This window comes from Cyprinodon variegatus, unplaced genomic scaffold (genome assembly GCF_000732505.1).
Source record: "Cyprinodon variegatus isolate N-32 unplaced genomic scaffold, C_variegatus-1.0 Scaffold232, whole genome shotgun sequence".
NCBI classification, from domain to species: Eukaryota; Metazoa; Chordata; class Actinopteri; order Cyprinodontiformes; family Cyprinodontidae; genus Cyprinodon; species Cyprinodon variegatus.
Genome location: NW_015150685.1, coordinates 161,077 through 177,353, shown reverse-complemented (window position 1 = coordinate 177,353; position 16,277 = coordinate 161,077). Strand labels below are relative to the sequence as shown.

At 37.5% G+C, this 16,277-nt stretch overlaps 1 protein-coding gene across 1 annotated transcript in view; it reads right to left on the bottom strand.

Annotated features, from left to right (window-relative positions):
• The window catches only part of wipf1 (WAS/WASL interacting protein family member 1), a 36,860-nt gene that overhangs the window by 13,602 nt on the left and 6,981 nt on the right, over positions 1-16,277 (bottom strand). Inside the window, exons 2-3 of the mRNA XM_015381347.1 lie at positions 2,201-2,303; positions 309-438 (exon numbers count right to left, since the gene is read on the bottom strand). Of these exons, the coding sequence (XP_015236833.1) occupies positions 309-438; positions 2,201-2,260 (190 nt within the window). The 5' untranslated portion in view covers positions 2,261-2,303. The remainder of the gene's footprint in view (positions 1-308; positions 439-2,200; positions 2,304-16,277) is intronic.

Sequence of the window (16,277 nt, the reverse complement as noted above, 5' to 3'; positions counted from 1 at the left end):
ATCGTATCGTGACCTAAGTATCGCGACATGTATCGAATCGCAACACTCATGCCAATACTCACCTCTACTAAATGTAGCATCGGACGGGGAATAAATGAGTCAAACTGGTATTAATAATATTTATATCACACATTGGTGACAGTAGGATAAGTGATTAAACTGGTTGTGGAAAAAGTAACAAGCAAACAACTTTAGAATAATCTGTCTGACTTTCCCTTCCTTGCAGACGTTAAACTCTTAACAGTGAAGCTTTTTCTCAATCAGCCAAAACAATCGACATTGTAACCATGTTGGTGCTGACTTACTGCTGTCCAAAAGAGGTCCGCTGCGGTCATTTGTAACGGCTTTCTTTAGCCTAGCGCCTTTGCAAATATCGGACAAAAGAGCCCCCCGTCCCAACTGCTCTGATCGGTTCAGATTGGGCTTCTCTGTGTTAGCCTGAAACACAAACACACAACAAGAGTCAAACTTAGAAACATCGTTACCAACTCTTTAGCAAGGACAGTCATTATTGGCTGTCCGTAAAGTCATCTGCATATTTGGTAATGCTTTGATCAAGCTGTTGGAAATGGGGAACATCAACATCAGCAAGACAAAAGGAGATGAAAAAGCCTTTCAATACGTTTTAGACAAAAATAAACTCTATAAAGTCATTTAAAATATTAATGAATAGTTTACCTGAATCAAAACTGCATAAATCAATGTTATGCTGTAAAATTTGGTCACGCTTGCTTTTACAGTACATCAATAACCATGTAATAACATGGTAATAACTTAGCAGGTAACATTATAATACTATGTAACAAGAAAAACTTTATGCAGAATTTTGGTTCAAATTTTAGGCCAACAAGTCAGACTTCTTAGATGGCAAACCGTTATTAATAATAATAATACATTTAATTTATACTGCACTTTCCATCAAAACATCTCAAAGTGCTAAATGTAAAAAGAGAGAAAAAACAAAACAAAAATAAAACAAAAAACAGGCAATTCAGTCATTTCACTGACAGCAATGTATCAATGTGTTATTATCTAGTAAAATGCAGTTTATTTCTTGGCATATAATAGAAAATCGAACCTAGAAGACGACAAACCAATCTTTTTAACTTATATGTAACTTGAGTTCAGTTATATAATGATTTATTAACCAGATCACAAGTTACAATTTACTTTGTAAGCTGTTGGTAGGTGGTGGTCAATAATAGAAACTGTTATGTGCTAACCTAATAGTAATTACCCACCAAAAGTCTCCATTGTTGATATAGTTACATACAATTGTAATAATTACATGCAGGTAAATTACCTGCATATATACCTTAATTTTGGAAAGCGTTACTTGAAATTCATATTAAAAACTGTTATAGCACCCTTTTAGTGCAACGGTTTCATATAAAAAAAAAAGGATGTTAAATATAATATCTACTTCACTTTCATTTAGGGGTGATCAGTGGAAGCTTTATGCATGTGAGACTCGTTTTCAAAGGGGAAAAAGAGGGAAGTCGTGCTTCTCTTTCTGACAGCAGCCATAGTTTGTCGCCGACTCTGACCAACTGTCAGTGTCTTGGGAAAGGGAGGGGCTGGCAGCAGCACTCACTGCTCCCTAAAGACGGTAAACTCACAGCAGTCGCCACTTTTTTTCCTGAAGTCTCCAACAATAATGAAAATAGTCGCTAGATATGTTGCTGCTCACTCATTTGAAAAACAAAATCTATTGACAAATTTGGCAGCAGTGGTTAGAAAAAAACTGGCAGAACAACAGAGAAAGTCATAAAAAGAAGAGAGAAATATTTGGACCGACACAATGCATACTGTACCAATGACTTAATTAGTAACGTTTTATTAAAGTGGGATAACAGTAAAGTCATGGTAGACCCTAAACATGAATGTTTATTTTTTGGCAACTTCAGTCCTAATTTCTGCAGAAAAACAAAATCTACATAAAGCAAAAGAGAAAAGCATAAACTGATCTAAATGATCTAATATCTGTTCTGGTTCATTAATTTTACCAACATACATATTCAGTCTTTTTTTTTTTTTTTTTTTTTACCAGGTGGATTTAAATCTCTATTCAGTGAAAATAATTAGCAAACAAAACTGACTTTCCTTCTAAAAGGATAAAAAAAACCTAACTTGTCATGAAAGGGTTCAACCACAAGATGTCTCTGCTGAGTTCGCCTTCTAAGATGGGAAGGGGACTTACAACAGCGAAAGTGGGAGGAGGGGGAGGCCCAGGGGGAGGTGGGGGAGGTGGGGCTGGCATCTTCTGCTCTTAGCTGGACTCTATCTGCACTGGACTCTGCACTCTGTAAGACAAAAGAAAGGAACAATCAGGAAATGGGCAAGCTGGCGTCACAGTGTGACTTAGGGTCGACTATGAGTCGGAGTCTTCCTGCACACCAAGGAGAAAAACACAGATAAAAGCAAACTGGGAAACTTTCCAATGTTCAGAAATAGGGGGGAAAAAAGCAAAAAAATAAAACATTAGAAACACTTAAAGAAAATGTTTTCAAATTGACAAGAGCGTTTCAGACTTCGGAGGGTCCTCCACTCATGCAGCATCAGTCAGCATTTAAACAGAAACTACAAGTGGAAATTCTAGTTCTTACTTCTCATTTTTTCTCTTATGCTTAATTTAAATGATAATCTGGTGGAAGTCATAATAAAAATGTTAAGATTAAAATATATTATACAATAAAATAAATACTAAATAAAACCAAATACTCCTTGCTAACTTATCCTAAGTCCTATAAGTTGCCTACAGCATATGCATGTCTGCACCTGCAGCCATGTTTTAGTGGACTGAAGCATCTTTTAGATCAGAAAAGTGGGATAAATAATGAATGCACGCTGGTGAGAAAGTCTGAACTTATCACTGCTACTTTCTCTTCCTCCTTCCACCAGCTCTGCTTTCACCACAGTGAAGGCAGAGCTGGGATTCTCACTAAAGCATGAACGGCTTACCAGTATCAAAGTGAAAAAGGTTATCAATTATCCATTAAGCCGCCGTGCACCATTAGAGCAATTTAAGAAAATGCAAGACAGAGCTGCATTGTGGAGAGAAAATCAAACCGTAATCTACTTGCTGCTGCACACTGCTGCTCAGCTGCTTGAAAAAGGGAGTACAACAGTTCTTTACCTAAAAGAGTGAGACATGAAGCTGTTTTAAATATGTTTTAAAACAAACAGCACTGATTGCTTTGTGTGAAAACTAAATGACACGTTGGTGCTGAGACCTGTCAGCAATCAGTCAAAATTGATAATTATAGGTCCGTTTTGGTTTTAATCCATTTGAAATAATGAACGGGGGGGAAGGTTCTGAGTTTATTTAAAAAGCCTATTTACACATGACATTTAGAAAAAGAGGTCAGCTGTACTACTAACCTTGCAGAGTTTGGGAGTGTTGGCAGAAGTTGCTTCCATCCCCCAGAATGCCATGCGGTTCTGGATTGCACTTTATCACTTTATCTGACTTTTCTTTTTAATACTATGTCTATTGCGATACAATTTTAAAAATCCTTTTACTGCCCAGCCCTATGTCTTAACACACTTTTCAATACTGAAGGTGGCTAAATAAATATCCCTAATAAAAAAGCACAACTTTAGCAGACTTAAGCTTTTGCATCAAAATTAAAGTAGTAAAGTATTTCCGAGATGTGCTCAACCTTCCATTTTATCCATGCCCAGAGGAAGATCTGCGTCTGCGCAGTCCAAACGCCAACATCAAGCAAGGAGAAACTCTGCAGAACATCTCCAGTATTCATGCCTTTGAACAGCTTCTCAGCTTTTTTGGTTGTTGTCACAACACTGACTTTCAGTTCCTTAAACGATTTTAGCAACACGTTAGAGGAAACGTCTGGCCGAAAACACAAACTGACTTTAAACATGGGCTTACTGACTGACAGGAGGCATTACAGTATCTCAGCTCCAGCCCCAAAATGAACATTTCTCTGATTGGTTAGAATTTTCTAATGGTAACAAGCTTTAAAATGAATGCAAAACAGAAACTTCTACCCACGGCTAAACTTTACCAATGAAACATGATGTGATTTTTATCTGAAATAAAAACAAGTGTACTTTAATAGAACTGAAAAACAAGAAAAAAAAATGCAACATCTGTTCTCTCTTACTTGCCATGCCCTATACTCACCACGTGATGGAGAACCAGCAAAGAGTTCAACTCAAGGGAGGAAAAAGGGTAATAAAATACAGGCAATCATTGCCAACGGTTCAATGAGCTTACATACAAACATAATGTGCCACTGAGCAGGAACTTAAAAGATGAGTTCCCTAAAATCTTATTCTCTCTTAACTCCATATTGCTTACCAGCACTGGATACATCTCTGAGTAACCATTTTGGATACATTTCTATTTGATGCAAATTTGTCACAATAAAAAAGTATAAAACATTCAGAACAAAAACCCTATAGGCCGCTCAGAGTACGTATTCACCTCCCTCCTATTGCTTAGTTTGGTCAAACTAAAAGGCTTCAGTTTGTAAAACAAGCTTTTATACTAGAACATTAACCCAGCTAAATAAAAGAATCTAATTTCATTAGTAGTTAGATTTTGTTAATGGAGGGGAAAAAAATCTATCTAAACCAACTAAACCAGGTGGAATAGCAATAGTTCACTAAACCCAGTAACAGATGATGCCCCCACCCACCCCCTGCAGCCATAACCGCCATCAAGCATTTGGATTTATTGGAAATTAGTCACTGACATTGATGTGGAAGAAAGTCTGTCCACTGTAGAAGGGTTTTAAGCATTAAATACTTAATCCTTCCTGTTCTACAGCATAACAGAACTGCTGTAAAGCTTCTGGTAAATAAACTAAATAGACCTGAACTTCTCCTTTCTTCAAAGCAGAGATAACCCTTTCTTTAAATGAGGAAAGTAATTATATCTCCTGTATCAGCCCAAGACCATCACACAGGGGGTTGTTGATGAGCACGGAACAAATGTCATGATAGTTTGTGCCGTTTAATGAAAAACCATGAAAAGTGGAGAAATTCATTTTAAAATTATTGTCACTGTTGTTGTTTTTTTGGCACTGCATCTGTCTCTACACAGTCAGAAACCAGGGAAACAAAAGAAATAAAGCTCTAAAGGTAAAACTACCAAGAGAAATAGGCTTTTTTAGCACACCAGGTACAACTATTGCATTAAACTATGTTTCCAAAGATAATGGTATAGTGGCTGTATTGAAAAACACCAAAAAACAATGTTTGGAATTTAAAAGATGATAAAAAAAAGTATGAATTACAGTTTACTATTATCAAAATAAATTGGTTATCTTTTCCTGAATTCCAATTTCCCACAATAGTAATAAATAGTTCAATAATTGCGGCTACTTACATCACAATACCATGTTTTACTGTCTGTAGGCTGTTTTTCTATGAAATGCAGTGTTAGATGGGCTGAACATTTTCCAGAAAGTTCCACTTTTCTTCTTATCAGTCAACAAAATCATCCTAAAAGCTTTGAGGGTTCATCGCAGTTCTTTTTCTATTTCCATTTTTGTCCAATCTTATTTTACGCTCATTTGCAGTATTCACTTCTTTAGTAGCTTAGCTTTCATCCGAAAATCAAGCAAATTTTGAGCAAACTTTTAAAAATTCAAATGAAAAAATGTGAATTAGATGTGTTTTCATCTATTGGAGCGATTTAGCCCGATGATGTAAAGTGTAATGTCATTATCTGTTTAGATTGTGCTTGGCTGTAATAAACAGAAAGTAGAATAAACAATAATTGTCTACCAAAGATCAGTAATAGACTGTGCTTTTAAGGATTTTTTGATACAGAATCAGCTAATCAGTTGAGGGTGAGTGGACACGTGTTTCCATCTCCTCATTAGCACTTACGCTTTTAAGAAAGGATTAAAAAAAAACACCCCAAGCCAGCAAAAAAATAAAATAAAATAAAAACAGTTTTGGGAATTTTATCCACTTGATCAGAATCAGTGTTTCCCAAAACCTCTTCTAATGTGATACTTAAAAATGCTCATAAAAAACATTGATGGAAACATGAGTAATGATGAAGAATTTACATTTACTCAAACAAGTGAGGCATTCAGCACTGAGTCCACACAAAGCTTAGTTTTAGAGGACACTAAGATCCTGGGTTTGACAGGGCGTCATCAATACGAGGCAGTTGGGAAAAGAGTTTAGATGGATGAGTGAGGTAAAGTGGAGAAAATAAATGATCACGCCTGTGATGTATAACTGACTCCAAAAGGACTCTAACTGGAGCAGAGATGAATAATAGCAGCAGAGCTCTGAACACTCCTCCACTACACAAGGAAACAGGGATTGTAAGTTAAAAGCTAGAAAAAGGGCACTATTTCAGATAAAAGGCAATATCAGGGGCAGTGCAAGCCATTTGGGGACCCAGAGCACAAATACTGTGTGGTACCCTCACCTAGAAAGGAGCAATAGTACAGTACTTGGCATGTTTCCCTTTATTTTCAAAATAGCTACTCTATATTTGTGCTTTGAAAAAAGCAGAAATGAATAAGAGAAGAAATTAAAAGCGTGAAAAAAAGGCACTTCAATTTTGCACCAATGATTTTGCATATAATTCCAAACAAGATAACTGTGTTGCCTATCAAAATATAACTGAAACAACCGATTTCAATAAAAGCATAATTGGAGACCAGGCATGTCCAAAGTCGTCTTCCCAGGGCTGCTGTCCTGCAGGTTTTAGAAGCGTCCTGGCTTCAGCAGAACTGACTTACATTGAAAGCTGATTAACAGGCTTTTGCTGAACTGCAATCATCGGATTCAGCTGTGCTGAAGCTGAGAAACATTTAAAACCTGTAGGACAGCGGTCCTCAAGGACTGACTTTGGACATACCTGGCTTAGACTCTACTCTGTCAGCATCTGTAAATAACTCCAAATATCCCCTGGAAGAATTTTTCCCATTTGTGCCACAGCCTTTCAAATATAGCTGAATCAGGTCTCAGGTTCTAAGTTTAGCCATTTAACTGATGCACATAACAGCAAAGCTGAAGAAAGAGGCAAGAACCGCCATTAATTGAGAATTGAGCTAAAAAAAAACGCACATATCAAACCCTCATGCATAGCCATCCATTTTCACACTTAAGTCGTGCTATTCCACCTCAGAAATGCTCTCACAGCTCTGCTTCACACTTCAGACCATCCCTGAGGGGCCTCTTACTTCCTCTATGCAGCAACAAACAGGAAATCACAACGCGCCTCCAGCACCGCAGCCATCCGGTTGCCAGGATGATGATGACAGTTTCATCGCAGCTACTTATCAATTTCATATTTAAGTTCTCTTTGTTTCAACCTGCTTTTCTTTCTTGCTAGATTTTTGTTTGCGTTTTCCCATTTCCTCTTTTCACCCCATCTCTTTACAAACTTGACATTTGTCCTTTGCATAAAGCACAGCCCTCGTTCTCGCTCCGGCACAGGTCAAAACCAACAAAAAAATATCTGCTGCTGCTAAATAATTACTGACCAGCTGGATGATAAATAAAATACTCAGCTGTCAGCTCAGCAACAAAATTACCCTAAAATTCAATCAAAATTAACTGAACTATCTTCTGATTTGTCGTCCAAACTCAACAACACTCCCACAATGCCCACACATTATTCTATATTACCTATCATGCTTACCTAGGCTCGACAACTGACTGTTTTATATGAGCAGTAAATGTTTGAGCAAATACAGAGCCTTGTAAACAAGTCATATTTTCCACATTTTTTTCTAAAAAGGAACCACAAACCTATTTGTTTTAATGGAGGTAAAAACATGAAGTGGAGCATAATGTAATGTCAGAAGGTGAACTTCCTTCCCAATATGAACTCAATGAAAGGCCTATTTAAGTATCTCCCTACATTTCAATCCATCCATCGTCCCATTTAGTTTAAAGAGCTTTTCTGTTGATGCAGCAGACCCCACAGCATGATGCTGCCAGTGCTTTATATTATAGTTGGGATGGTTTGTTTAAACTGCAAATGCAAAGTTTTAAGCCACATAGTGTTTAGCATGTAGGCCTAAAAGTTCCATCTTGAGTCACGGTTGAACTGAATATGGGTCTATCTGACATAGTTCTTAGTCAGACTGGGGTTTCCGTCCAGACGAAGCAGCAACATTCCCACTGTGGACAAACATGAAGTCCCCTATGTCTGCTTTACCTGGACTTACTTAATTTTTAGAAGCTATTCCAGTTATTGTGCATTTCAAACCAACATGTCACTCCTTTTTTGTGTTTGTGGGGACCGACAACAATGACACTTCTTCCACTCATTTCATTTTGTTTATTTAACGCAAATTCATTTGCAACATGTTGTCCCACAGCACTTTACAGGGACAGTTCAATCAGATCAGGCTGGTGAAAAATGTTCTATATTGGGAAACCCAGCTGACTATATCAAATCACTGACTTGCAGAATTCACTCGTTCTGGATGAGCATGTAGCAACACTAGATATTTGCTTTCATTGTCATCAGTGACAGAGTACTTTTACAGGTACTGACCAAATTCCACTGATACTACCAGGTATCTATTCTCCTAAAGGCCATTTCTCACTATGTGTACTTGTGCGTTCTCATGCGCTTGTGTACTCGTTAAACCTCATCAGCCTCAGGCCTAGCACTGTTCCAACTCACAAGAACGGCAGGCTGAGAACGGACAAAGTCCCCGGATGTTGATTCTCGCCCCTCCCTATTTACCCAGCATGCATCAGAGCAGACTTGTCCGTTCTTGAGATTGACAGCTGTCCCAGCATGCCCTGCGGCTGCAGCAGCTTCCAATGGAGCGCTCACAGAGTAGTAAGTTAAATGTTCTCTTTTCTGTTGCTGTTCACTAAAAGTATGTTTTAAGATCATGTGAGGTGAGAACATTAAACTTTTAAGCATCACTATATGGCCCATTTACTGATTTAATGCATAATTTAAAGAAAAATTTCCGAAGTTGAGAGGACCGCAGCAGCCAGCGGAGCTCCAAGGCTAACGGCAGCCAGGGCTAACTGCAGCCCATCGGCAGCAGCCCTCTCTCTGCATAGCCCTGTGTGAAGGACCAATGACTCTGATGACGATATTATTGTTTTATTTGGCAAAATTTTCTTTTCCATTTAGGTTTATTTGACTGTGTTCATTATTATTCCCCCACGAAATGAAAAAAGTCACAATTTATTATTATCTAGAGACTATTAATAACAGGAGGTGAAATTCAGCTCAATACTAGCCAAGTGTGTGGTGATGTCACAAGTACGCTTCTGTTCCAATTGACGCAGATTTATGCTGTGTTCCTGTGTGTTCTTCTGTGTTCTTCTCAAGAACATACTTGGCGAGGACACAAGTCCGTATTTGCGTTCTTGTGAACTGAGAAACAGGCAATGTTTTGCTGTTTAAATGCATCATTGTGACACTGACTGGACAGAAGAGTAGATCTTTGTCCATGCTGGACAGGAAGGCAGGGAAGGTGTGAAATAATCTCAGTAGCCAACAATGCAAACATGGATGAACTACAGTAGCAGCCATTCAAAATTCCCCACTTTCCTTGATGAGCCCTTGGTTGGTTCTTGGCTGGTCCCCTTCAATCCCTTTTTAAACATCAATCTTTATACTAAAATATTCTTTCTGTCATGATTTGTGGACATTAAGATCTGGGCGGTGGTCACTCCAGTAGCTGGATGCTGAAGGGGGAGCTTTGACTGGAAAGGGCCATTTTGAATGGCTGCTCCTGTATGACTCCACTTTTAAAACTAAAAGTGGAATAATGGGAATAATGTCTAATTTGTAGAAGTGGCTGATTAAACATTTTTCTTGAGGCTAAAGAGTGTGCAATCTTCTAAACCCTTAGATCCAGTCACTGTTACCACCCCTGCATCTATTATAAACTTGTCTTCCCCCAACAACATGGGAAAGGAGATAGTTGAAACATTTTGTTTTGGCAACAGTGATACTGAAGATATAAGTGAGAAAGCAACATCATCATCAACATGCTCTCCACCTACTCCAGGTTGTTAAGCCTAGTGTTTAATGACAATTTAAAAATGTTGAGCTGTTGAATTATTTAAATGAACTGACATTCATTACTATTAAGTTAAGTACATTGAATCTGAGAGAGCGGGTATTGGTACTGTATCGATTGAAATGTGAGAGGTACCATCCCTCGCTTGTGCAGCTTCTTCATGCTCAAACCTTTGTGATGTTTTACAGTATGTGTTGATGTACCCATAGACCAGGCCAAGGACCTCCAAACTGATGGCGAGGTGGAGCAGGGACCCCCCAAATATATATATTGTATGAAATTGTGTTCTATCAATCTGGTCCTATAGTCACTCTATTACAGATGGAGTAATGTAATGAAAGTATTTTTTTCCTGGGATTATTAAAGTATTTCTGATTCTGATTCCTCGTTGATGCAACAGGTGTTGTGAATGAAACGGTGCCCAGCTTGAAAGAGCTCCTGTGTGTCGCTGAATGTGTGCATTGATGACTGAAAGGCATCTTCTGCCTCCATTTATCTGTTTACTACAGTGTGTTGAATTCATGTCAATGTGTATTTAAAGACATTTCAATTAGTGGGAAAAACTGCAGGGGGGAAGATAAAAAAAAAAAAGTCTAATCAACCAGAACTTTCGCGACCCTCATGCAGTACCTCTGTGTACCCCATAGGGGTTGCGGACCCCCTGTTGAAGACCTCCGCCATAGACCATATTTACCAAATAGTAGCAAACTTTCTGCAAAAGCTTGTTTTTGGAGAGTTTCAAGCTATAAAGTTGGTAAAAACACACGAAACCCAAATTTCCAGTTGTTTTTTTTTTTTTTGAAAACCATGTGTAACTTTCCCTTATCTTCACAACTAAATGGTACTTTGTATTTGTTGGTTCCAGTGGTCTGTAACCCCAGTCCTATTCCCCACATCCTGCAATGTTTAGATATACGCCTGCTACAGCACACCTTAATAATTGCCAGGATTTAAAAGAACTGAAATTTAAAGGGCTAATTCATCCTTGTGATTCAGTTGTGATGGAGCCAGATTGCATCATAAAATCTCAGGAGAGTAACACTCAAGGATTGGGGTGTCAGAGGGCTGGTTTATTGCATAATTTCCCTGTTACATCCACTTACGTGTGAAGGGCCTGTGACGAGATTTGGGAACCTTTGCATTGCTGTACTAAAGCTTTCTAGATTTCTCCTTCAGAAAGTTCAATACTTCCCCCTCTTTTTATATTTTTATTCTTTCTTATTTTTTTATATAACTTGACTTGGTTTTATGCTTTTTTTGAGTAAATTTAGATCTGTCCTACTTTTATCTCACGTGTCCTCATTTCGTGGAATTTTAAGTACTTACAAAAAAATATGTTTTTATGTCCATGCGTTTGTTTTAATGCATGTGTGGGAGTAGGTCTATGTCTGCCTTAAATAAATGTCATTATCTTATCTTGCTGTAAAGTAAATCGAGCTTCGGTATTAATAAAGTAACCGGAGCCTGAACCTAAGCGTGACTGAATGTTTGAATTAGAAAATACAACGTAGAACTCCTAAGAAGCCCAGAGATATTAGGCAGAGGTAAAGAGTTCTCAGAAGCATGACGCTTCTGCTAATATTTTGGTCAAATTTAAATCCAAAGTTACCTGAAAGACTTTTGGTGGACTGAGAAAAGCATCTCGACCTTTACCTAAAGCATTTCTAAGATATTAGTCTGAGCAATATACTGAGATATTGTAATATTTTTTCGCCGAGAGATTACAAAAGACTGTATGTCAGTAGGTTATTATTCATTTACTTGTAATTTTTATTTACAATAGTTTTTAAAAAATTTACCTGTGTGACATTTTAGACAAAGCTTTGATTCAGGGATGCTTTTTTATTATTGCGTATTTTAAAAAAAAGTTAGCGTTAATTAAATATCTATATTGCCAGTCAGCTAAAAAATATGAAGATACTGTTTTTCGTCTGTATCGCCCAGGCGTCTAGAATACATTAATAATTTTGACAAAATTATGTATATTGCTGTAGTTTTTTTTGTAATTATAATAACTTCTAACAGCTGTTATTCAAGTTCACTTTTTTTTTTTTTTTTTTTTATGAAGCCCATCAAACCATCAAAGGTAAAGTGCTGCACCGTGCAAAACACTCAAAGTAGTATCAGATATGGGAATAAAAAGAAAAATAAGAGAAAACAGAAACAACAACAAAGACAACCACAACACAAAAACGAATCATCAACAAATTTAAAGACAGCAAAAAACATAATATAGAAGCAGGCTTTGAGAAAAGATTTAAAAGCTGCTAACGAGGAAGCCTGTATGATGTGTAACAGGAGGTCATTTTGATAATACTGTAAATACCAGATCAATCCTGAGCCTAGAGTTTGTTCTGGGTTTTCTGCTGTTTTGTTTTGCCATGTTCAGCTAATGCGAGGATTTCATAACAAATATAATGTCATCAAATATTCTTGCGTTAGTTAAAAGATGTGCAGCATTATTTTTGGTCGTCTAAGGCCCTGTCCACACGAAGTCAAACCCTGGCCTAAATTCACTAATTTTTCACCAAACCAGCCTCTCATCCATACGAAGCCGGCGTTTCGGGGGTCTGTAAACAATCTTTTTTTTATTAAGCCTTCAGAGTGGGAAGATTTTGAAACACCGTTTTCGCGTTTCCATCTTTAAGCTCTGACTGCATTTTTTTTCTTAAACGCATGCGTCATTGCGTCGCCTCTAAACACGCATGCGCGACACAGTATCACAACAACAATGGCGCCGTACTGTGTTGAATGGTTGCTGCTCATGCTACTCACCCTGCTGTCGGGCTTACAACAGAATCTTCTTCTTCTGGAATATCTCCAGGAAGAACAGAGCAATATCGACGACATAGTTCAGTACCTCAATTTGACTGAACCACGAAAATGGACCCGCAGGGGTTTTCCGGTTTGGTTGCTGTATAAATATTAGTGCGCATGCCCAACATTTCGTTGCCTGTTTTCGCCTATTTTTGCTTTGGCACCACAGCGCCACTTACAGGCCTGGCATACATTTTGCAGCGTTTTCATGCATTCATGTGGTCGATCACATTTATTTTACGTCTCCGTCTTTAAGACAAACATTCTGGAAAATATTAGCGTTTAGTGTTCGTTTTGACTTCGTGTGGACGGGGCCTTAAAAACAGGTGATTACAAGTTAATGGATCCCAGCATAAAGGGCATTAAAATAGTCCTGCTGAGTTGTAATTTAGGTATGGGCAGCTAAATCAAAGGGATGCTGTGGAAAAATGGGCCTTAGCTTTTTCAGCTGCCTAAAACTAAAATAACCCAACAACAACCCAAACAAATTAGGTTCTGTTACTGCCTTTAATATCCTTTCAAATTTAAGGTTACTCTTAATGGTCAATTTTAAAATCTAAATCTATAATGGTTGGCTTCACAAAGTGAACAAAGGTACCAAGATCATGGAGGTAAAAGGTGTCGCTAAAAATCCACCATTTCAATTTTCATTTCTTTAAAATGGGAACAATTCAAAGGCATTTAAGAAATAATAAACAAAAGCAAATGTTTAGACAATTAAAAGGGGACTAAGAATTGAGCCCTGAGGAACCCCACTCAAAAGGAGGACAAGAAAGAAGAATAAAGAGGTTGATAGAGAATGTACTGCTGCTTTTTGTATCTCTGCTTCTGTCTCCTTGAACCCCAGTCGGCCTCAGCAGATGGCCGCTAACACTGAGCCTGGTTCTGCTGGAGGTTTCTTCCTGTTAAAAGGGAGTTTTTCCTCTCCACTGTCGCTAAAAGCATGCTTAGTGTGAGGGATTGCATTTGAGTCGATGAGTCGATGCAATCAACTGGTTTTCCTTTGATAGAAAACTTTGAATCAATCAGACATGATGATCTGGTTGAACTGTAAAGTGCCTTCTTGAGGTGACGTGTTGTGAATTGGTTCTATAGAAATAAACTGAATTGAATTAAATCAGTAATCCAATCACTGTCACCAGTCACTTTACGTCCTGTAGACAGTTATATATTATAAATATATTGTGATTTCCTTCTGTGGTTAAAATGATAACAGACATGCTGTAATGTGCATGTAAATGAAGAGTCGTCTCTAATGAACCACTTTGACAGAGAAATCATAGGTTTCTCAAAAAGTGTGAAAAGAGTAAACAATCAACTAAAAGCACAGAGATCTACATTTTATTTTCCCGCCTCCAGGTCTCTGATTAATTTAGTAATCAGTCATATTTCAGATTCTTTACTGCAAATTAAAAGTGACACCTTATTGTTGTAGCAACAAATGTACCCAACTGAATCTTGGCTTAGCCTTTTCATATAGAAACTGCATGATCTCTTTTTCGTTTTGTTTCTTTCCATCCAAATAAATGGTAGGACAGAACATTCGTAACTAAAAAATTAAAGTTTGTATTTCATATATTCTTCTCGCTATAACAATATAAGCCATTTTAGTGGAGTTTTATTTTACAGGAATTGTTTTAGTTCAAATGAATGGAGACAGAGGTTATTTTAAGAAAAAAAATATAAAAATAATAATCATTAGGGAATCTACACACTCCAATGTTTCTTAATAAATGTTTAATTAATTTTATTTATTTTAGATACTGCCATCAGGGGTGCATATAATGTGTTTGTATATTTAAATCTGAATAAAAGTGAAGGACAGGCCGGTCAGAGGATGACAGAGACTCGAGGCCGTTTCGTCTAACTTTATTCTGCGGTTCAAATTTAGCATTAATATGACTCAGAAGCTTTAGCAGTTTAGCTAAAGATACCGAGGGTGACATGTCGACTCATTTCCTGCAGCAGTCATGAAATGACACAGCCTGCAGATGAAAGAACAGCAGTTTGGAGTCAGGTTACCGGTGGGCTCCGAGGTGAGGCTCCGCCCTGTTTCCGCCTAACGGCTGGATTTTAAAAATGCAGCTTTGAAGCTGAATTTAGGAGCAGTAGGAGACAGAAAGCTGCCGGATTAGTAAAGTACCCCGACGAAGCTCTATGTGAATGCAGAAACGTCCGACATGAGAAAAAGGCCATTATGATGAAACATAGAGAGGAAATAAACCACTTCTCTTTATTTTTCTCTCTCATATGTCGCCTAATATTAGCAGCTAAAGCACGAACAATGCTTCCTCTGACAGAGAGGAAAGAGAAGCAGAGGACAAGATGTGACTGGTTTATGAACTGTGAATCCTTTGAAGAGAGCGGAGACACACACACATACATTTAATTTGCCCAACATATGTTTTCTATTAACAGATGGTTATAAAAAGAAACTTCCCTATCCTGCTTCTGCAGCTCCTGTTCAAAGAGCTCAAGCTGATTCTGCCCAACATAAAATTAAATGTTTTACATTTTAAAGTTAGTCTCACTGGTTAAATAAGCTACCTATAAACCCTTCGAATCAAACTAGAACTTGCAAACCTCTGACTGGGAACAGACAGAGAAGGCTTTAGACTGTAGTAGGGATTAAAACGATTGAATGAAATAATGACGTATTGAAATAATTAACTAATTAAATAATTGATGAATCGTTTATTGGAGTATATAGACACTAACCAAATGAGCAACCACTCAGGGCAATAATTATGCACAAAAATATTTGGAATTTTAGTTTCTTTTTTTTGTCCAGAACTCCTCAACTAACTAAAATCTGTATAAAATCTCCTTTAAGGCATCTTTAACAATTTCATTATGAATCAATTAATCAATAAAAATAATCAACAAAAGCAAAATAATCGTTTGTTGTAGCCCAAGCCTGTGGAAAATCGTTTTGCTCCTACTGTACATCCTTCAGTTGAGGGTAACCAGCCTTTTCTAGATATAAATTGGAGCAGTCTGTCCCGGACATACAGGAGTTTGTACCTCCGCCTCCCCAGGGCAACATTTACTATCCGCTTTGACAACTGGCAAACTAAAGAGCTTAAACTTTGACGAAATATAGCAAACTGGTCAATAAAGCGATAAAAACCAAAATAAATAGAATTGGCTTTTAATATTAAGACATAATCTTTTTATTTTCATAATTTCTTTAGGTGCTCCATGGTCTTGTAGCCATCTCTGTTTTGCATCAATTCACCAACATTCTAACCCATCGTGTTTCTGTTTATTATTTCTAAAATAAATAGGGCTGATTTATGTCTACTGTTATATTATGTTATTTTATTCAATGACAATAATAGGAAAAAAAGATGGATATTTAAATATGTGTTACAATTAGGGATGCACGATATTGGGATTTTGGCCGATATCCGATATGCCGATATTTTAAAATTCATGTAGCCGATAACCGATATCGAT